The sequence below is a fragment of the Rhea americana genome, unplaced genomic scaffold (assembly GCF_003343005.1).
Source record: "Rhea americana isolate MKP2758 unplaced genomic scaffold, rheAme1 scaffold_89, whole genome shotgun sequence".
NCBI classification, from domain to species: Eukaryota; Metazoa; Chordata; class Aves; order Rheiformes; family Rheidae; genus Rhea; species Rhea americana.
In genome coordinates this window covers 2,706,531-2,728,536 of record NW_028187077.1, presented here as the reverse complement: position 1 = coordinate 2,728,536, position 22,006 = coordinate 2,706,531, and the positions used below count along the sequence as shown (strand labels likewise).

The following is a 22,006-nucleotide window of genomic DNA, read 5'->3' as shown; positions in this document are numbered from 1 at the left end:
TTGCTTGCTTTTTTAATTAACCTATTTTATGGGAAAGAGGAGGAGGAGTTAATTTTTATTTTAGAAGTCTTAGAGTACATACACTAGTCTTCCCTTGACTTTGCAACAGAACTTGCTGGTGGCCTCAAACAAATAGAGGGAGAACAATTTTGGCCTTTAGTTGAATAGATAAGATTCAACTAAGACTTTGACCATGCTTGCTGGTATTGTTTTAAGTGCATGATCACAGAACGAAAAATAGGGAAAGTTATTACTAATGAATAACACTAGCAGATAGATTCTGATAGTGAGGATTAGAAAGAACTTCTCCCTGGGACATAAATATCTAGGATCTCAGAAAGATGTTTCATAAAGCTAGGCCTAGGAATAGAAAGCTTGAGGAAAGTTATTAAGCATTTTATTTTGGCTGAACATAGATCTTCCTCAAAAAGTCTTTTTGGATTTTACATCAGGTGTTTTACGTTGTATTTGTCTCAGAGCACTTCTTCCCTGAAGAGTTATGCACACTGCATCGGTGTATTTTATTACTTCTATAGACTGAATTTGCTCCATTCTCCTGTCTTGTCAGGATTCAACTAGTTTTCTGCTCAATCCTCCAGGGCAAACACAGTAATTTTTCAGAAGGAAAAGAAACTTTCTAGAACAAAACCCAGATCAAATCAGAAATGTAAAAAATGCTTCTCCTAGTTTTATTGACCCGTAATTCAGACAAGGGGCTAATGGGGGAGTGTTTCCCTCTGCTGTGCTTTCCTTTTCCCTCAAGGTGCTCGCTGTCATGTAATATTTGTGCTCAGATACATCACACACCTCTCTAATAAATTGAGGCAAAAATATCCTGGAATGCAGAGTATTACTATATTTCAAATAACTGCAGGTTTCTGTTCCCAATGCACAAAGAAAATTATGAGATTTTGAAAAACAGAGAAGAACATGTTCTCTGTTAAATTATTCTCTAACTCATATAATACTGCAAAATTTCTCATTTCTTTTTAAGAACAGACTTTGTATATCAGCCATCTGCCACTAACTTTAGCCATCAGCCACTACTGAAGCATGGTTTCATCTTTCACTAAAGGATTAGCCCATGCCATTCTCATCTCACATAGTCTTGTTCATCCATATATTTAACACCTTATTTTTAAATGTCTCTTCTCTGGATATTAGATAGAGATTGTTATTCTCAGAGGTGAAGAGGAGATGATCTGTACAAGTATGAGGAGAGTATTCTATTAAAGTTCCCAATAAGCTCTGAAAGAGATATAAACTCTCTTTGTTGAGGGTGCAGTTGAATCTTTTCTGTTCTCTTCTTTCGCCAGGAAGATATGAGTGGCTGGAGTGTTTGATTCTATATATAACTAGTTGATGTCAGCTGGATGCCAACCCCTTTGAAGAGGATCAGCCCCCAGTTTGTCTCGGTACTAGGTACCATGCAGATCCAAGCACAAGGCTAGAAACCATCCTGGACCAGGCAGGTCATCCCCATTCATAACTAACTCCTGAAGCTTCAACTAAAGGGTTGAGATCGCTTTTTTCTGCACAACAAAACAATAGGGTAAGTGTATTGTTTCCTGAAATATTTTGACATTGTCTGTCCTACAAACTATCATATAAAAGACATTTATGTAATCTCTTGACTCTGGAATTAAAAAGATGCTTATTTTTCACCTCAGAAATGCACCATCTTTACAGATGCCAAAGCATCTTGTTTAGTTCCTAAATTCTTTCTTAYTAGATTAAGAAACAGGTCAGTATATAACTATTTTTGAGATCATAAAACAATATTTAATTAAAAATTAGTTAAGAACTTACACCTTTCAATATAATGGTTAGATGTGAGAAGGCCTAGACCACTGCCACTGATCTTGCTACACAGTTTATGTAGTCAACATATTTTGTTCCTTGGGACTTTCTATCCATCAGTACATGCCTTATCATCTGCCTGCAAGCAACAATTGCTAGTGCATTCGCACAATCAAAAACTCAGTATTTCTAAATCAGAAGTAACTAAATTCACTATTCAGCCATTCTAAATAGGATATCAGAAATAAAAGTTGGCTGAATTGTGCAAGCTGGCTCAACAATATAAAAATGTGTTTTTTTTTTTCAGCAAGAAAAATCATATCAGAAAATCACAATGTTATCACATTCTGCCATGGTCAAGGAGAGGAAACAACAAGCATCAGCCATTATGGATGAAATACACAGAAATGGTATAGATCTAAAACCAACTTACTGTATATACGATATCCTCTGGCCCTTCCTAATATATTTTTTAATCACAGAGTTTAATTCTCTTACAGCTTTGTCTTTTGGTGTTCTGCCATAAATAATCTTGTGGGAGTATCATGCTGCCTATGGTAACTAATCCTTTTGTAGTTGCCTCTTTTCATTTGAAAGCTATTTTCAGATGAACAACTGCTGTGGAGGAATGAAGTAATCTAACAGCTGATGTACTTTCTGCTAGGATAGCCTTTCAGAATATTATTTGGGGTTAATAACATGACTTCATTCCAGCTGAAAAGGCTATCACACAAGAACTGTATTTTCTTTTTTTTGCTCTGTTTCACTTTGCTTTTTTTATATGAATGATAAAAATTTTAGAAACAGTTGTTTACAGCTCTTTTCCTCACTCTAAAAATTAATCTTTGGAACTAACAAGTTTTACTAGTATTTGGCAATTCTCTCTAATGCATAGGYACCAATGAATCTTATATGCAGAAATTTTACTCTTCCGTTGTTGCACTGTTGAAAACGCAGATGCTTTCRAAATGGAAGCTTGATTTTCAAGAATAGGTTCTTAAAATTAGGCTTCTAGTGTGAGATTTCAGAGGCAATTAATTTAGTTGGGAACACAAGTCTGCTTGGCTTTCATCGGGTATGTACTAGACGCTTACAGAGACCCTCCCAATCCTACACCCCATGAAGTCTTTTTTATCATCTATATAAGGGGCTCAATTTTTCAAAAGTGCTAAGCACCTGACAAGTCTCACTGAAAACACAGGGAGCTCCATTATTACTATTTAGCATTTATGAAAATCATACTGAACATTAAATTCCAGTACTGAAAAACTTCCTTGTGGTGTTTTGCTCCCAAGAATTTGGGGATGGGTCTGTACCCACTCACTGACCAATGTGATTACAAGAAGAGTAGGACGAGAGACCTAAGGAATTTAGAAAAAGAAGCTACAAGCTCAAACCACTGGACCTACTCCTTCCAGTATTTCCACAAGAATTTTTGGGACATTTTCTCAGTGAGAACAAAACAGCCTATATATTAGGAGCAGTGTAACAATTGTGTTTTAAAAAGCTTTCTTCTAAAGCACTCGAAGTAATTATCTCCAAGCAAATAATTTCAGCAACTAGAGATAATTTAAGCAAACATCCTTTCCTTCCTTTCACTCTCTACTGAACRTATATCTAGTTTACAAACGAGTCTGCCCTTACTGATCTCTTTACAGCTCTGGGTTTTTTTGTATTGTAACCTCAGGTAATATATATGTCTGAATTAGTCTGTAAGCTCTTCAGGGCAGGGAAACTGTCTTTCACATATTTGTTTAGTACTAGGCACTTCACATGGAAAATGTTCCTTCTATTCATAGCAATACTAATAAATCTACCACATAGCCCTGGAAATCACTGGAGTTATAGCAGAATCTGTGTTAATGTTTGGCATTTGCCTCACAAAAACAGTCCTTCTATTATTTATGTATTATCAGATCTGCTGTCAAGTTTAGGTATGACACGTAGGTATGACAGCTTATGTATATACCTACGTATACACGTAGGTATGACAGCTTATTCTACAAGATATGCTGTGACGTGTGGCCACTGAGGGCAATGTTAAACCTTAAAGTGTACTTTCGCATCTTCTTTGGATGTCTGCGTTATTTGAATGTTAAAAAAAAATATGAGATTTCACAAAATAGCTGTGTTGTCAAAGAGTCTGAAATTTATAGCTGTACAAGCTTAGTGAAATCAATGAAGAAGTAGAAGAATAACCAAAGCTCTAATTAGACAAAGTATATCCAATTCTTTGGGATGAAATCTGAGCAACAAATATATACTCTTGGGAAAACCAGGWAGAAATCTAGCTTTTGAATCACTAAATTCAGCTCTCTCAATTTTTGATATTTTATTTCCCTCCTCATTGTTAATTCAGCAAACTTAACCTGAGATCTGAAAGGTGAGCTGCTGTCTTTCTGGGTTTTGCACCACTATTAGCAATGAAGGTCCTACAATTGAAAAATTATCTAAAAATTAAGTGTACAGTTTCAGGCAGAAAATAACCTACCTAGTCTCACAGACCTGTGAGACTCTCCACTGTTAACAGTAGTAAACAGTAACAGAAGATAATTTTCACCGTAGTGCAAGTCCCTGCAGCTTGGAAAGACACACAGAAAGCATACYTTCTGCATTTTTATTCCAGATCCCTTTTTATTACAATGATTTCAAATAAACAGGGAACTAAAACTCTTTATAAAAGATGTTCCTAGCAGAAACAGTTGTTGATGAGATACGAAGTCAGTCAAGTCTTTATCAGTATCTCATATCTGGGCTCAGCTGGTAATGACTGAAAGTCAYCAGCTTCCTGCTAGCTTGTGGGACATGATTTTGTGTTTTAAAGAAGTTCTACATGACATAAAATGCTGCAACAAAAGACATTAATTGTTAACCTTCTTAGGCTCTCAGGACAGAGCCTGCAGTACTAAATCAACATGGGGAATGTAGCTATCTTCTCAATCCTTTGGTTTCTGACTGGTAGACTTGGACTAATCACGACATTTCTGAGCCTAGTTGGTAGGTATATATATACATACATAAATACACCCATACACACACACACACACACACACACACACACACACACACACATATTTATATATAAATTTAAGGAAACCTTTGAACGTCATCAGGTTAACCTTCAATTATACTTAAAACTCATGTACAACTCTGCATTACATATTAAATGCATTCTTAAGTAGCTACATGATTTTTATAAGAGTTATAAATTTTTATTTCTGATACTATGACAGACATATACTCTCTGATATTCATTATTAAGTGTATAATCCAGATGAAGATATATAGAAGACTGTAAACTGGAGGATTAAAGAGGGATTAAGGGGTGAATGTAGGAGGAAAAACATAAATGAAAAATATTAAATGAAATCTGTTATGATTTTAAGCGTGGGACAGAGAGGACTTGACAGAAACAAATAATGAAATGAAGCTAAAAGGTTAAGATTGGGATTAAACTATGAATTAAACCTCCAGTATTAATTTATAATGTCCACTTATGATTCTTTTTTTTCTGGTGCATTTGGACATGTTCTTTTTATCATCCTCTAAACATCCTCCTTTTCTCATTCTTCATCACCTTTTCTGCACAGACACTGAAACAACCCCTATGCACATCATAAAACTAGACACCAGGTAAGATTTTAGTTGATAGAGGATTCAAATGAACTTCACACCCATGTTTCTGGGATGCTGCCTAGATACACAATAGTACACAACTGTGGGTTACAAAGTACTCTGGAGCCTAGCACAGTTAACATTTACAAGAACAGTACATACGCAAGGGAACAGCAAGGCCCAAAATAGTTAACAATCAGCATGGCCTAGAAGAATATGAGTGGTTTGGACAGAGATATTCAGTCACCTTGCCATCTCAAAGGATTTACATACTGCTTACGTTGTGGACAATGAAGGGAAGTTTTCTCTACATGAAAATGTTGCTGATCTGAAGAGTAAATTGCTTACCTCTTACTAATATAAACCCATCCAACAGTCCATACCCTTGCAGTAATCTTGAAAAATTAAGAGTATCAAAATAGAGTTGTGGGTCAAAACTTCAGGCTACAGGCCAATAACTAGTGCACTTATCTCAACTGCAGAGCCAAAAACCCACCACTATCTGGCACTGATATGGCATTGGACAAGCTGAGTCATTTTCTTCCATGTTAAGTACTCTTTGTTTTGTAGTTACCTCTTAAATAACAGGGGGGTGTTAGGATTCTTTGCTCATACTATTTTTAAAGCAGAAGTGCATGCTCCTGCTCATGATATAGTTGGCTTGATCTTGCTCCAGTTAAATCTACTGCAAACATTCAATTGAAATCAGTACCAACAGAAGCAGATCAACACTGATGTAGTCCAGAGCCTGCAAACTTGCTTCGATTTACTAAGAGAAAAACTCAGGCTATAGAGCTTGGGCTATATATTTAATGGCCGCATCTCAATCACATTTTCCCAAATACCAGCAATTCACAGTCTTTTTCCAACATAAAGTTACCAGGAGATACTTTTATGCTATGTACTCAAAATGAAACTCCAAAAATAAAAACAAAACGTTCTTTTATTTCTAGCATATGTAATATTAACTTTGACATCAGGTGCTTTCTGCAGCTAATTAATTTGTAAAGTTAGTCCTAAAGTGGACTTCCTGTGTGCTTACCCTGGAAGTATGATACAGTATTTTAAATATAATTTTCTTTAATTTAGTTTTAATGCATTGCAACAAGTCAATAATTTTAAATCCTCTAGATTATTAAAATATCTAAAGAATAGAAGAGATTATTATTAAGCAAATACCAGAATGTCACTATGAACTTGGACCAAAGAATCATACTGAACCACTGGTGTAGTTCTCAAAGTATGCTGTGCCTTCCTATTTTACTGCCTGAAGTTATGAATAACTGAGTAAAATAATTTCCAACTAAGAAAATAATAAATATTAATATAAGTGGCAATAGGAAATTTCTTAAAATTCTTTTTCTATGTGATCTACCTATTGCTGTATTTGTTAAACTCTACTCAGTTCTAAGCAAAAAGAAATGAGTAGGAAATAGCTTGTTCAATGTTGTTACTGTAGTCTGAGGTCTCAGCTTTATCTGTAGGTTGGGGACATCTAGTGAAAGAGTTCAGTTGTTCAGCATCAGCTTGCTCTTTGCCATCAGCATCCCAATTTACAGACCATTTCCACAGAGATGGCTAGTAAATTTTCTGATATTCAGAGTTTTCCATCTACATATCTCCCAATTGATCTTCCCTCTCCCTGTTTGTGCATCTTCATTTTCAAAGCTCCTAGGAGGTCACTACACTAAAATCAAAGAAGCAGTTTTTCCCCTGCATCATTGCATCTAGTAGTTCAATTTCTGGAAGTTCTGAAAGAGGTTTTGAAAAGAGTTTGCTTGCAACTTTCCTCTTAGAGAGAATTAAAGAAAAAAAATCTAAATATATTGCAGGAAAAATAGACCACGATTGTTCATAATGATTTAAACGGGGAAAGAATTCCTAGAAGTGTATTTTAATTCTTTGTTAGGTCTCTCATTTTCATAACTTTGAACTTTATTCTGAAGGCCTCTTTAAAAAATAGTGAAAAAAAAATTTTTAGTAGAGAATATCAAACACAAACTTTTCTTGAAGTACAAGCAGGCCCTGGATTTCAAAAGAAAGCTGAATATGAATGAACCATTGAACATTTGTTAACAATAAAAAACAGATATATGTGTTTAAAAGCTACCTTGCTCCTCTGTCCAATCCAGGACACACAAAGTTAATTAAAGGTTTGATCTGGGAACACAGAGATCAGCTGGAGTTCTGGTACTGATTTCAGCAGAAGCAAGGTTTTACTAACTATTAAGATGCAGTGTGCAGGACACTACAGACCTGATTTTCAGGAGAGCTGAGTACCATTCAACTGAAATAAATTAGGAACATCGGGTACTTAGCATCTTCAAAAATCAGCTTTGTAGTTTTCAACACTGTGCTCCCAAACTTCGGAATAGTGACTAATTTCACTAACACTGTATGAAGCTATGTTATRTGTCAGATATGTATGCACTGATATGTTGCTGGATTTCAGGTGTAGGGTGTGCAATAATAAGAATTTAAGAAAACAGGCATGTATTAATCCATTCTGTTGCAGTCTCACCCAGCTTAGACCTTGGAAAAAAGGTCAGCACTCCCAGAGATATCATGGTAGAGGAACTATCAACACTCAGCAACAGAGGCGCAAGACTCTTTAAGAGACGTCAAAGAAGATCTGACAAATACACATACGAAAATTATCATTATGTAGCAAACAAGCCAAGAAATGTGAGTATTTTATAATAGCTTCTTAATAAAACACACTAAGACTGGCTTGAGATTCCCTTGGTGCTCATGAAACACTGTTCATAATTTGTAGCTTCAGGAAGAATAATAGGAAAAGCCTGTACTAGGATGAGGATAATATGAAGTGAGCCTTTGTATCTTTTGGGATTCCTAAAGAAAAATCAAAAATATCATCTTTTGGGATTCCTACAGAACCAAAAAATATGAAGATCATACACTTAAGATAACACTTAAGGATCTCAGTTTCAAATCATTCTCATTCCAATCTGACTCAGGTTATTAGTGATCAGAGTACTTATCCTATAACAACGGACTGATTGACTACTGAAAATTAACTAATTGCTGATATTCAAAAGGCTGGATGATCAGCAGTAGTAGTTTCACATAGCCAGTAAGTATTTTTTTAAAATAGGTTGGTGGTCTGAAAATGAGACTCAGGCAGCAAAATGAGTCTCACAACTGACACTAATACACTCCCATCCTGTCTGTCTCAACAAAGAGATATAGGATGAAGCTCGTCACAGAGAGAGAATTACTCTTTGAACTAATTCCTCAGGAACGGCTTTAAAGCATGAGCAATACCTTGGGAATTCTCAAGGCAGGAATTAAATGCACCTGACATTTGTCTCATCTGTGACTTTTGCAAAATACTTAAACTTTTTGCTTAAGCTCTGAAAACATGGACAAAAACAGTCATAAATTTTACTAAGCTCTCAAATGTGCTGCAAGAGTATTCATGCAAATGAGCATAAATACTCTGTGCCCAAYCTAATTCAGCATATAAGTGGTCACTTTAATTCCAGTGCAATTTGAAGTCTTTATTGCACTGAATTCTGCTTCTCAATCACATGTATGCATCCCCACTGACTTCAGATGTGAAAGTATGTGACTAAGGAGCAGAATTAGTCCCAGTATTTTTAAGCTGCTTTAAAGAGGAAGAGAAATAAGTAAGTGCTGTAAAGGTTAGTTATTATTAATCAACCTAGAAAATATTTTTTGTGAAACAGAAATTCCCTTTCCACAGAAACTTTTACAGCTACCTTGAGGTGACGCTACAAGTGTGTTAATATCTACCCCCAACAGAATCCATAAAAGAAAGACCTTGACTGATTTTTTCTTTAATCAAAAACTTCACTTACAACAATAAAAATAGTGACCACATAAGGTATTGTTGTGATGTAATCTAAAGTTTGTATTGGTACAAATAGATGAGTAATTCACTACACAAAACAGCAAAGCACCAAATACTTTGCTCAGATTGTGTCAAGTATTACTAATGAAAACACACAAACACACACTTGTGCATGTACACATACTTGTAACTAATCAGAAACACTGACAGAATGTAATTCATCACTCTAAGGAAACCTTTTGTCTAGTTGCACCTCAGAAGGAGGCTCTGGTAGCTGAAAATAAGAGAGCCATCTCCAGTTTACATTGTCCATGATAATCACAATATTGAGGGATCTTACAACACTCAGAGAGGCTATTACTGGAGCAGAGTTCCACATTTACAGTATCACAGCTGAAACCTCTAAAATACTATTTTTGTTCCATTCTTAAAGAAGGAATCCCTATGATTTGTTGGCTGTAAAGGTAAATACATTTATAATTCTGTGGCGTTTACATTTTTCGCATACTAGAGACCAAATGGGACCATGCTTGGGTTTTTATGAATCTGTATTTTCACAAAAGAAACACTGTACAGAAAACAAATAAATCTACCGAACATCCAAAATTAAGCCTATTATTTAGAAGACTATGAATACTGTTTTTTTTTCTCCTTAAGACCATTAACTATTCCTGTTCAAGTCCACTGGAATTAAGATACATCAAGCAGAGTCCTTTGGAAAACTATACCTGAAAGCATGCAGCTGCAGATACAGAGGCATGAACTCGTTCACCTATGGTTTAATATTTATCTGAACAAAAAGAGAAATCTGAAGGATAGACCTTAGTCTGCCATTTGTCAGAAACTCTCTCAGAATTTCCTAATTTCTGTCATTTGGAGAGTTGAGATTTTCAAAGTCTGTGGGCAAGATGCAATAGTTTGCCTTACTTAAATCTGTAAATACCAGTAAAATTGAAAGCAGTCCTAAAATTCTAAGTTTTTAACTACCAGTTCTGGAGGGAAATATTCAGTCAAGAGCTCCTCTGTCTGCCACTACACACTACCTTTCATTCTACTGAGTATTAGAAACTAGGCAGATAAAGTGTGCACACAACATCACTAGACTCATTAGAATTTCTACAGTCATTTCTGTGTTTTTGCTACACAATTTGACATAGAACAGTTCCCCTCTCATCTGCTTCTTCCCTGTTATTTCCCACAAAAAAGTATAGAGTGTGCATATTGTACMGTCAGTATGACATTCTGACATGAGTAACAGGAAGAAATGATGCTTCTTTGGTTTCTGTTCCCCTCCCTTAAATTCCTGTTTAGCCATCACTGGTGTTATCTTCATCATCTTTATGATTTTGGCCGCTATAGTTAAAATAATCTTTCCAACATACTTCAGGATGACTCAAAACATACTGCCTTGATCTTTTTTTTTTGTTTGTTTGTTTCAAGTTTAAACAAGTATTATTTGTTTGCTTTCCTACTTTTAAGAATTTTTTACTTTAAAACAGTCTGTATTTAAATTACTTTCAGATACGTGTCATAGCTAAAATAAGACACCGACTTCTTATGAGACTCTGATTCTATATTTAAGCAACAATGATTAAGCCTTTAGATGTTTCCTTAGAACTGATGACTTGCTAGGAGGGTGGAAAATAACAGCCTATCATTAATCTCCAGAAGGTGGCCTGCACTGCAGTTATTATTTCTTTTATAAATAAAGGAAAAGAAAACCCCAAACAAAAGAAGTCTGACAAATGTGGTGACTTTTCAACTGATATAGGAAGAAGCTTTGAAGAATCAGTGCTTTGAAACTCAAACTGCTCAAACCTGCCAGATTTCTTGAGTCCTCAAGTAGAAAGGGTGCCCAGTCTGGCATGTCACAGTTTCTAGTGTCTAGTAATCAGAGGGCCACACATCACTGGCCTCCTTGCCAATGTGACTAAATCTACTATTTGCTGTGAGCTACACAGCCTTTGGACACAGGTAGATACTGTGATGCGCAGAGTAGGCAGCAGAATGGATGAACTCTTCTAGCAGACTGCATATTAATGTATTTTTCCCTCAATCAATGGGTCACAAACTTAGGAAAAGGTCATATAAATCAAATGGATGGTATGACCTTCAGGAATTTCGTTGATCCCATTCCCAACACTCACAACCCTTTGAATCAAGCATTCACACTCTTGTGATACAGACATTTAAATTGTACTGGAATACTATTATTAACACTGATAAATAATTCACTTTTGCTAACATAGTCAGAGAGTTGTGAAACTATTTCACCTTCCAGTAACAACCAGAAAACTCTGACTAATAATATCTAGCAAACAGGGTACCAAACAGCAGGACAATATGCCTCTGGAGAACAAAACCTGGGTAGGTCTCAGACCTGGCCTGTAAATTGGAGTAATACACCACCTCTCAACAGAGAATCATTAAGGGTCTCTATGTTTGCCTGCGTTACTAGTGGTATTTGTTTCTATTTGACTACAGCGTGGAGAGCCCATACAGACTGTTAAAATGGATGACCTCAGTGTTGAAGGAATTCCCCAGCATGCCCCAATGACACCTCCTAATACACCTGATCCCCGGAGCCCACCACATCCTGAAAACATTGCCCCAGGTAATACATAAGTTTCTGGACCATTCAATAGAGTTAGTACTCATTTTGTAGCACAGAAAGGAGCTCTTTATACAACAGTATCATTAACAAGAATTTATTGATGGAGTTAACACTAATCTTTTTCTCCTACAGAAAAGTAAGGCACTGCAGTTACTTGCTTCTGTTCATTTTCAAAGATTTGCCTATCAAAGATATGCCTTTTGCACTACTTTTTTCCAAAATTAAAACATCAATACCAATAGAGATTGCTTCTCTATTTATTGGTCTGGTTCAGGTAATAAACAGTTAGGTCTTCTGAATTAATATTGAGAAAAAAGATCCTCAGATCTTAAATCAAATTAATATACCAATTCGTCTTCACTAAATCTTAGTTTCTAACCTGCAATAAACTTTTCAACAGTCTGGAAGTTACCCATTGCAGTTTAATTATCCATAAATGTAAATCTGAWGTCACTGCAAGTTTTGCTAGAATCCTTTACAGAGAAGTAACTGAGAAGGGAATTGGCCTCTGGCTGTATAGACTGTTCTGCATTATTTAAGTCCTTAACTGTGAGGGTACTGTTGTCTTTATATAAAGCAGTGAGCTACAGGAAAGTCTTATTTTGTATTCTTTAAAGACAAGAGAAGGCTCATTTGTTTTAATTAATTTATTCAGTGATTTAGTCCTTCTCCCTGTTTATGAATTATCCATGAGCAGACTGTGGTTTTTACAAATTCATTCTTTGTTTAGAATTATTTAATGCATGTTTTGTGCAGACCTTTTCCAGGCTATGTAAACTAGGTCAGCGCTACTCTGTTAGTGACTGCTAAGACTCTCTGCATCCACAGGCCAAATATAATGCAAATAGAAGTAATCTACTTCCATTGCTAAGACATGAAAGATATCTTTGACTTTCTTGTAGGCAGCATGTATTTGTCTCAGTTCTGGCAAAGAGAGTAGATTTTAAAGCACAGGGGTTTCTTAAAGCTTATATAAGGAAACAGGGCTAATTTAAAGAGCTAGATATACATCAAGGTTAAAAGGGAGGAAGAGATTTCCCTTATTTTTCAAACAAATAGTATAACTCATACAGGACTATAGCTTGTTCATTTTAATACTTCAAATTGTACATTAAGGTCTGCTTTTTTTTCCCCCAATATTTATTCCTGTACTCAGTTTTAGCAGAAAACATACTCAGTACGGAATTTACTTGCCTAGTAAAATTCTGACTGGACCCTGACCCTTAGATGATAATGCAGAGAAAAGAAATTATTCCCCACTTTTTCAGAGGATGAAAGGTCGAGAGAAAAAGTTAAGTTGGACATTTTAGAGCATCTAACATAGGCAGAGATAAAAACTCAATTATAATGGCTGTGATCCTAAATCCTTTTAATGCTTTTGGAAAATTTCACCCAAAGACTATAGAACTATCTTAATGTTGGCCAAAAGGCTGTTTTAAAAATACTTTTATTTATTCAGCTGTGTAGATATACTCTGGTTTCAAACAGATACTTATGATGATAGAAATTCCCATTAATAAAACTAAAATAAACTATCTTTAGCCTCAGAGAAGAGTGAAATACTTTGGAGTGATTATCTAAAAAGCTATAAATACCCCTCTGCCAGCTTTCTATTTGTGTTGCTTTGGGCAAGACACTTGACTCTGTTGTTCAATTTGCCTCACTGTGAAATGGTTGTATATTACTTCTTATTTACATAGGATAGTGGTAAGGAAATAGAAAACACAAAGTATTATTTTAACAATTTTGCCTCGATCTCCTTGTAGGCTATTCTGGACCACTGAAAGAAATTCCTCCTGAAAAGTTCAACACTACTTCTGTGCCAAAGTATTATCAGTCTCCCTGGATAGAGGCCATTAGAGACGATCCAGAGCTATTGGAAGCTTTATATCCTAAACTCTTTAAACCTGAAGCAAAGCCAGAACTGCCTGACTACAGGAGCTTTAACAGGTAATTCTGAATAATTTAAAGAAGAATTACTATGAAGTGTAATGTTTCCATCAAATGCAAAACAAACAAACAAACAAATAGAAAACCCCTACTATGTTTGTAAGCTTACGTATAAATATGAACACATGCCCAGATTACAAGCATACAAAAGCTTTAAGAGAGAAACCAGTCTCTCCGTACAGTATAAATTAAGTTCCAGAACCAAGAAAATAAGACGAATGTTTAAAGTATTGAAAGAAAGAAAAGTAAGAGAATCCAGTGTACCCAATAAATGGGAAACACAGGATATAACAATGCTTCAGACCTCTTTCACGATTTCTGTTGACTTCGGTGGGTATCAGATCATGATCTCGTAAGACCTATCTGGGAGACTTTCTGTTAAAATTTGGCTTGTAAACTGTATACTGCACACAACTCACACTTGACATACTTGTTTTTTAGGGAATGATCAACCAATTCCTGATATCAAGAAGTAGCAGCTTTCATATTTTATCATTCTTAACATTTTTTAATATCTTCTTCAACCTTCAATAACAAATTAATGGATATCACTTTAAAAGCAGGAAAATAGAGTACCCAAAATTTAAACAGCAGTTACTAGATAAAAAGTGCTGTATTTGGAGCAGAGGGGGATCTGAAAGTGAAGTTATTTATGTCGTAACTACTATGCTGAGGCTTTCAGTGGAACTTCTTGATATATTGACATTTGTTGGGTTTTGCAGCTATTTTGGAAGTTTGAAAACACATCCTTGCTTAAGTCATGCTTTCATTCATACCATGTACAGTATCTTTATTTACTGAAATCACAGACAAATATCCCTTAAACGGCGTTGGAGAGGTACAGGCAGCACAGTCAAACCAAAACCCTTCCCCAAAACACCAGGTGGCTATTTACTGAAAAAGAAAATAGTTCACAGCAATATAAACTTAGAGAAAAATCTCATAATATCACTTGTGTTCTATAGTAGAGGTGGGGCTCTACTACAAGTGCAAGGAGAAAAAACCCCACTATTCAACATCAAAATTGGCACTGCAGACACTAGTATACTAATTCTGCCTTCCCAACAGCAACACACATCACTATGTCAACAATTAAGTCTGTGTGGCACATTCTCCTCTGAAAACAAAATAACAAATCCTTATCAGAGAGATGTGGCCACAGCTGCTAACACTGAAACAGTAACAGCACAGTTCATGTACTATAGTTATTATAAACATAAAAAAAAGCCTAAGATACATGTATACAGAAATAGAGACAGACTCAGTCAAGAGATTGACTGTCAAGCATGCCAGTCATTACTGTGAAAGGAAAGATCAAAAGTGACATGTAGGTCCCATTAATAATGATGTATGTCTTATGATCCTAATGGTAACCACTTAAATCCAGGTCCAGACTGTGAGACCAGTAAATTCAAAATGCAAGACACAGAGATACAATACATAATATTCTCAACGAAACCAGTGCTTTCCTTCTCACTGAAAAAAAAAAAAAAAAAAAAAAGTTTGAAATGAAAATGAAATTAAAAAATGGCTGGTAAACCTAAAAAAGCTGCTTGATACACACAACACATTTGATATAATATATAGATACAATATATAGATTTTACTTTTTAGCAGGAAGGACTAGATCTAGAAAGAAAGCAAGAATTTGCAGTACTGAACTTCAAGATAGTAGCCCTTAGTATTTCACAGTCCTGAGTTAGGTGCCTACACTCCTAAAATGCATATGAGAGTACCTGATTATGGGATTCAAAACAGCCAGTACACTGCGCGTGCCAAGCTAGTCACTGAAAACATTCAAGAGAAAACTAAGTATGACTTAAATTCCTCTCTTTGTTCAAGACTATCAGTACCTAATTCTGGCTGCCTATCTTAGATCACGGCTACATCAAGGACTTCCTTTCCTGAAACAGAGCAAGGGTCACAGGTATTTTTATAGTATGTGTATTGAGAATAACGTTCATTTCTCTGGCAAGAGCATTTTCCTAGGATGAGATTAGCTTGGGTTTTACTTCTTTATGAATGTTAAACCCTGAGGAGAGAAATAACCTCCTGGTTCCTGACTTTTCCAGAGAAGAGTCTTGCCTTAAGACTTGTGAGACTGTACAGAAACCGCTGGGCCAGAGGGAGTATATATCCTCGCTCCTTAGCTAAGCTCACTTGGGGAAAGAGAAATTTGGGCCTTCATTTGAATTCTCAGGCCTTTTCATGCATTTTCTTTAACTATTGCTTGCAGTAAATGAGTAAGCCGATTTAGGAGCAGAAAACAGAACCTGTATCTCTCTGCTATTGTTGTCCCCTGCTAGTTGTCTCTGCTAATTGTGTCCCCTGATGTCCACACTAAAAGTCATAATCTGACTCAATTAACTCTGTATTTTGGGTAGCCTTTTTGACTTCAAAACAAAGGCCTTCATTCTCCCTGGAATTACTATAGGTAAGCAGTTAAGTCCGCTCCTACAAAGTGGACCTACACCTTATACAAAGTAACATTCTCAAACTGAAGAAACCCCAAATGTCTTGAAAACAGCTCTAGTCACCTACTATTATAACAATAGGCAACTGTTATTATTAGACACTGAGGTTCAACATTACTAGTCATTGGTTTTGAGTGAAAGTGCCACAATACACTGTTTTGCTCAAAACTTGCTGCAGTAGCATGTTATTTGTGGAATTTTAGGCAAAAGATTAACTAGGTAATCACAAATAAGCTTTGGCGTAAGATAGATGCAGATGGCAATATGGATAAGATAATGGCAGATCTGAGCATTTGCACAAGGAAAATACTGGCACTTCAGGAATTTAGCTGCCTATGAGCTTTGTATGTAGGATGAGGTACCTCTGTGACTTATGTACCTAGATCCCACTAAGTCATTCTGTGCATTTAGGTCACAACATCATTAATTTCTTTAATTGTAGTCTTGGAGAGAAAGCAAATGATAATGTATTAAATTGCTGAAGTGTGATATAATGACACCATTTTGTTATCAGTGTCAGTATTAATCAAGGCTATCATGCTTTGTCATTCAGCAAAGTACCATTAAGTCTACATTTCTGCAAAACACTAATATAGTCACCATTAATCAGTGAGGGTAGAGTTAACAGCAAGCGTGATGCATAGGACTCCTGAAGAAAATGGCCTGAGATTCTTTTGGTACTATCTATTAGAAAAGGAAGTCAGATTCAGGTTCCTCTCTGTTCCCCTTGTTCCTAGACAAAGACTTAACGAGACTTTAGTAGCTAGGGTAGCTAGGGAAGCCTGATGTGTCGGAACACACCAACACAAGGATGGCTTACAGTTATACTCAGAACCAAACAACATTCAGGTATTTTCTTCTACTGCCAGCTCACTCAAGACCATGTATCAGTGCAAGTTTCATCATTAACTTTAGCGGAAGCAGAATCAGGTCTAAGGAATTCAGAGGTCCTAGTCTGGGCCTGGCAGGCATTTTATGTTCCAGGGACCTAGCAAAGCTGGTAGATTTATGGAGAAAGAAGTGGTGGCAGCAAATATCAAGAGCTTTTGGAGGCAGGGCTTTCTGCGAGATAGCCAGTAATGTTTCAACAACAGCTAGCACTTAGCAGGGTGTATGATCAGAGAAACTGTGTTCTGAGGATCTCTGTAATAGACTCTTCAGACAAGGCTACTACTTTCCTCCTCCTGGATGAAACTGAACCTGTGCTACAGGGGAAATGCTGAAACACAGGACCAAGCCATCTGATTTCTCTTGGAAATTAATTCTCATTAGGACTGAAAAGCCTTTTACTGGTGGAAAAAATTTCTTGGTTCTTTTACCAGCGTGGAAGCATCTAGTCAACATCTGCAGAAAAGACAGCATGTATCTACATTTGTTGAGGAGTTTGTAGTATTAGCTAATTTAATACCTTTATTCCATCTGCTCTCCTGGAGCTGGAGAAAATGCCAAATGTAGGATTAAGGGTGACATACAAAGCACTGCATCTTGCTCACATAAGACAAGCAAGTCTGACTGGTTTTGCCTCTCTTACTGGATAAATTCCTGCTCAGCTTTCTCGCTTTGCAAAGACTACTGTTTCAACAACACTGAAGGAATCCAGTCTATCTGGACTGGGTTCCGCTTCATTGATTAATGAATTCTGAATCCTATTGTAAAAGTCTTGCGATTCAGACCCCCGGAGTAATTTTTGGAGCCTAACTCCAACTGACAGGAGATTAGTGGAAACTGAGTGCTTAGCCAGTTCTTTAGCACCTAAGTACCTTTGAGAAACTGGCACTAGCTCTTGCAATAAGCTACTAATAATCTCTGAGCATTTTGCAGGGTCATGTCCTCTGCTCTTTTGTTTTTGTTTTGGCAGAGAAATAACAATAAACAGATTTTTGGGGGACTGACAGGCACATTTTTAAATGTGAAAGTCACATTCTGAGAAATTACATAATTGAAGGTGCTAATCCAATGCCATTCTAACATTTCTTCATACTTCCCCAAACAGGACTACAAGTAGTCTCCAATCTTGAAACATTATAATGCTCAGTAAGAAAGACTAAAATATACAAGAACCCTGCTAACATAACAGTTAAAAATAAACACGGTTGAGTCTCATATTGTTAAATCATGTATGTACTTTTTAGGAATCTGCAAAGTGAATATTAAAAATCTTCTTACACTTCCTGGTGCCACTACCTCTGGCTCTGAACCAGGATTTCCATCCTTACTGTGAGCAATCACTAGTGTAATTTTTTAGACATGAGTTTTAGGCTTCTATACAATGAATCAGTGCTAAAGTGATACAGTTGATCTGCACACAATATAGGTCATTACAACACCATGTCACCAGACAAATCATTGCTCTCAGAAATACACTGCTGCTGTTAAGGGAAATCAACACCTATTAGCCAATTTTTGTACYCACCTTTATGTTGATTATCTTTTCCTTTGCAAAGCATGTAGGAACGCATAATTCTTTGAGGCCAGATTTTGTAAAGGAACTACATGTTTTTGTTCACACAAAAGCTGTTTGAATTTTCATAAGACACCATCCTATTTGTGTTACCTATAGAAATTTGTTGTATTTAAATGCAAAAATATTCCAAACAGGAAGCTTTACACTATAAAATTGTTTTGCTTTTTTATAGCTATTATTATTCTATTGATATTGATCATCCCTTTAATTTACCTATTGATGAGAACTAAATATTACAACAATGTGAGAACGTATATTTCAATTGGAGCAGCAATTAGAACAATCTTTATGATCCAGTAAGATGTAGATCGTTACACTCATTCTGTACCAATTACCAGGCAAATATTTTTAATCAGTATCATATGGTATCCAATTTGACATTGTGACCTAGAAGACGGTTTCACAAGAAATGCTTGATACTACGGGCACTTTGCATAAAGATTTCCCTTTGACCACAAGAGTTTAATGTATGGAGTGGCTGCTGCAGCAAAATCTAGTCTTATATTTATTTGAGAAAGAATTAYAGAGCTTAATTCAAAGCAGTCCTCTTTTCTACTCCTGTGTATGCGCCCAGAACTTTCAAGATTTTGTTTTATCTTGCACGGATTGATCTTTGGAGTTAACACTAGTCCTTCTGTCAAAAGTTGCTCACACCAAAATTTAGTGAATTATTTATGCAATGATAGAGCAGTGTAGTGTTTTTTAGATCACATGGTTTCATTTTTCTGAATTCATCACTTTATTTTTGTGAACTTAGTTATCTATAGATTTTGTTTTATCTACACTTGCCTCAGTGAAAAGCCTAGTCAGCTCTTCAATTCGTCACTTTTAGTTTCTGTTGGTGTTCATTACTGTACCCAGAGCCACTGGAGATCCACACCAGCAGATCTGTTGTTCCACATTAAACGCATTAAGCTTACAAAGGCTGGTGAAATTCCACTTCAACAGAAATTCACTTTCATCTCTCACTATATATGTAGATTCGCATAAATCAGGCATTCTTGTGTGGCTGAAAAATCTTACAATCTTCTTTACTGGCCAGAATATATCTCAGCTAAGTCATGCAGCTGATCAAAATGCAGAGCACATGCAGCATTCTTTTYGGTTAGAACCGAAACTTTGCATATACAAAGGATTCTGAAAAAAAGTGAGAGAAAAATGCACCTAATTTTCTCTACCTAGAAACCAGCAAGTGTAAAAGAACCATGGAAGATATCTGAAAATACTATTGTTTTAAAATACTTGCAGATGGATATAACAGTCAGTTCCTGCTTAGTATTTCTTATCTTTTGGTTTCTCAGGCTTATCATCTGAAGGAACATTTACATTTAAATAACATGAAAAACACTAGCTGTAGATAACGGGCCAATTTCAGCCTGTATTTCAAGGTTTAGTTATATAAATATTTTCTGCAGCAATAAAGCTAGTTCAAGGAGTTCTCACTCATTCCCCTCCTTTCCAAAGGCTGCTGTCTTTGGCCATTTCTTTCTGCTTCATACTACATGTTATTGCCTCTTCACTTCTATTGTTACAGCTCTCTGAGGGTAACAATATAAACCAAACTGCTGAAATAATTTGGATTTTAAAATGCTCCTTTGATGCGAAGACTTTAAAAAAAAAATCCACACCACTTAAGTGATCAAGTTTATTATTGCACATCCCACATGCATTCTTACTAGTGCAAAAATATGGTGCTGAAATTCAGTGTAGTGGGAGGAACAAGCACCTGGGTATAGGAGAAAATGGGGTGAGAATATCTTAAACTAGTTACGTGCTACAGAGAACATATTGTCAAACTATGCTTTCAGACTTATCAACTTATCACCTACAAATGAGTTCAGTAACCGTGAATCACCACTGACAAGATTTCTTTGCAACATCCTTTTTTTTCCTGGCTTTTCCATCCATTGAAAACTTTGAAGATGGTTGAAAACAAGGATACATCCAAAGCAGAATAAACATTATCTTAAAGAGAATTTGTCAGAAAAATAATGAATGTAGTTTTCCCAAAAAAATGAGTATGTCAACAAGAAATTATACTAAATCTCCATCATTAAAGCACCTTCTATCCTTTTCAGGTCTCGAGAGAAAAAGAGAAAAGGTATTTTTTTTTAAATCACAATTTACTTTTATTTCTCTAATATCTGCAGAGTTGCTACTCCCTTTGGTGGTTTTGAGAGAGCATCAAAGCTGGTCAAATTCAAGGTACCAGATTTCAACCTACTGATGCTAAATGATCCCAGATTCATGATCCTTGCAAACCCTCTTGCTACCAGGAGATCCTTCAACAGGACTCCTAAGGGATGGACGTCTGAGAATCTTCCTGTAGTGTTCATTCATCCTTCGGATTCTAACACTGTTCCAGAAACAGAAGACCTGTGACAGAAGCTACACTCTGTATCACACAAATTGCTGAAAGCTGAACATCCGTGTATTAGTGTTCGAAATATTGCTAAAGGCTACTGACAACATCTTTCCTTAGTAGTTCAAGTGTAACGTCTGATACAGTATCTCTTTTTTGGCATCTAATTTCATCTGTCAACATAACATAAATAAAGCAATTTAGCAAGTACTGACTGTAATATTTTTACTTGTATGTTCTTTCACTTGAGTGGTAACTAGAATTTGTCTAAAATATTTGCTTGTCATTTAAGAACAAGTACGTTAGGAAGAATGACACTAACGTCAAGGTATTTGAGAGGTATGCTGATTCTGGTAAAACAACTGAGCAATATGACAGATTTACTCCATGCACTCCTAGTACTGGCTGCTTAAGACAAGCTCTGAGAAATGAACCTTCTTCTCCCAGCTCTGCTTCAGCCAGAGTTAAGTAGAATTTTGTCATTACTTTAGTGACAACAAGCTTAGGCTCTTCTTTTTTGACTGTTACTCAGCTTTAATTATAGGCATCAATATCCCTGTCACATGGATATGTTTACAGAAAATGCAGTAAATGTGGCTATGACAAAGATCACATGCTGGTATGAAAAAGTACAAAGGTATTTCCTGGATGATTTTAGAACATTTGTTTTAATCACCACTAAAAAAACCCATCAATGATTGGTTATGTCAAATTAGTATCACTAAGTTATGCTACCACAAAAGTTTTTGTTACTAGAAATAAATTCCATATACCTTTTTCCCTACAGCCATAATACATATTTGGACTTGAAGCATGTCAGTTTTCTTCCTTGTGATACACTTTCAAGCTCTAATGTTTTAGAAACGAAAGTATCAGACTCCTATTATGCATC

The 22,006-nt window shown here is 36.0% G+C and overlaps 1 protein-coding gene across 1 annotated transcript; it reads left to right on the top strand.

Moving 5' to 3' along the window:
- The first annotated feature begins 1,405 nt into the window (after window positions 1-1,405).
- On the top strand, window positions 1,406-21,334 carry MYOZ2 (myozenin 2). Its single transcript, XM_085323924.1, has 6 exons — window positions 1,406-1,552; window positions 2,108-2,210; window positions 7,931-8,100; window positions 11,735-11,864; window positions 13,631-13,814; window positions 20,903-21,334. Exons 2-6 carry the CDS (start codon window positions 2,135-2,137, stop codon window positions 21,132-21,134), a joined length of 792 nt encoding a protein of 263 aa, XP_085180050.1. The 5' UTR covers window positions 1,406-1,552; window positions 2,108-2,134; the 3' UTR covers window positions 21,135-21,334.
- The last annotated feature ends 672 nt before the right edge of the window (window positions 21,335-22,006 follow it).

Excerpts from the sequence above, each read along its gene's own strand:
- MYOZ2 (XM_085323924.1), top strand. The coding sequence starts at position 2,135 with ATGTTATCACATTCTGCCATGGTCAAGGAGAGGAAACAACAAGCATCA. Across the intron at positions 2,211-7,930 it reads GGATGAAATACACAGAAATG|TCTCACCCAGCTTAGACCTT; the intron begins GTATAGATCTAA and ends ATTCTGTTGCAG. Across the intron at positions 11,865-13,630 it reads TCCTGAAAACATTGCCCCAG|GCTATTCTGGACCACTGAAA; the intron begins GTAATACATAAG and ends ATCTCCTTGTAG.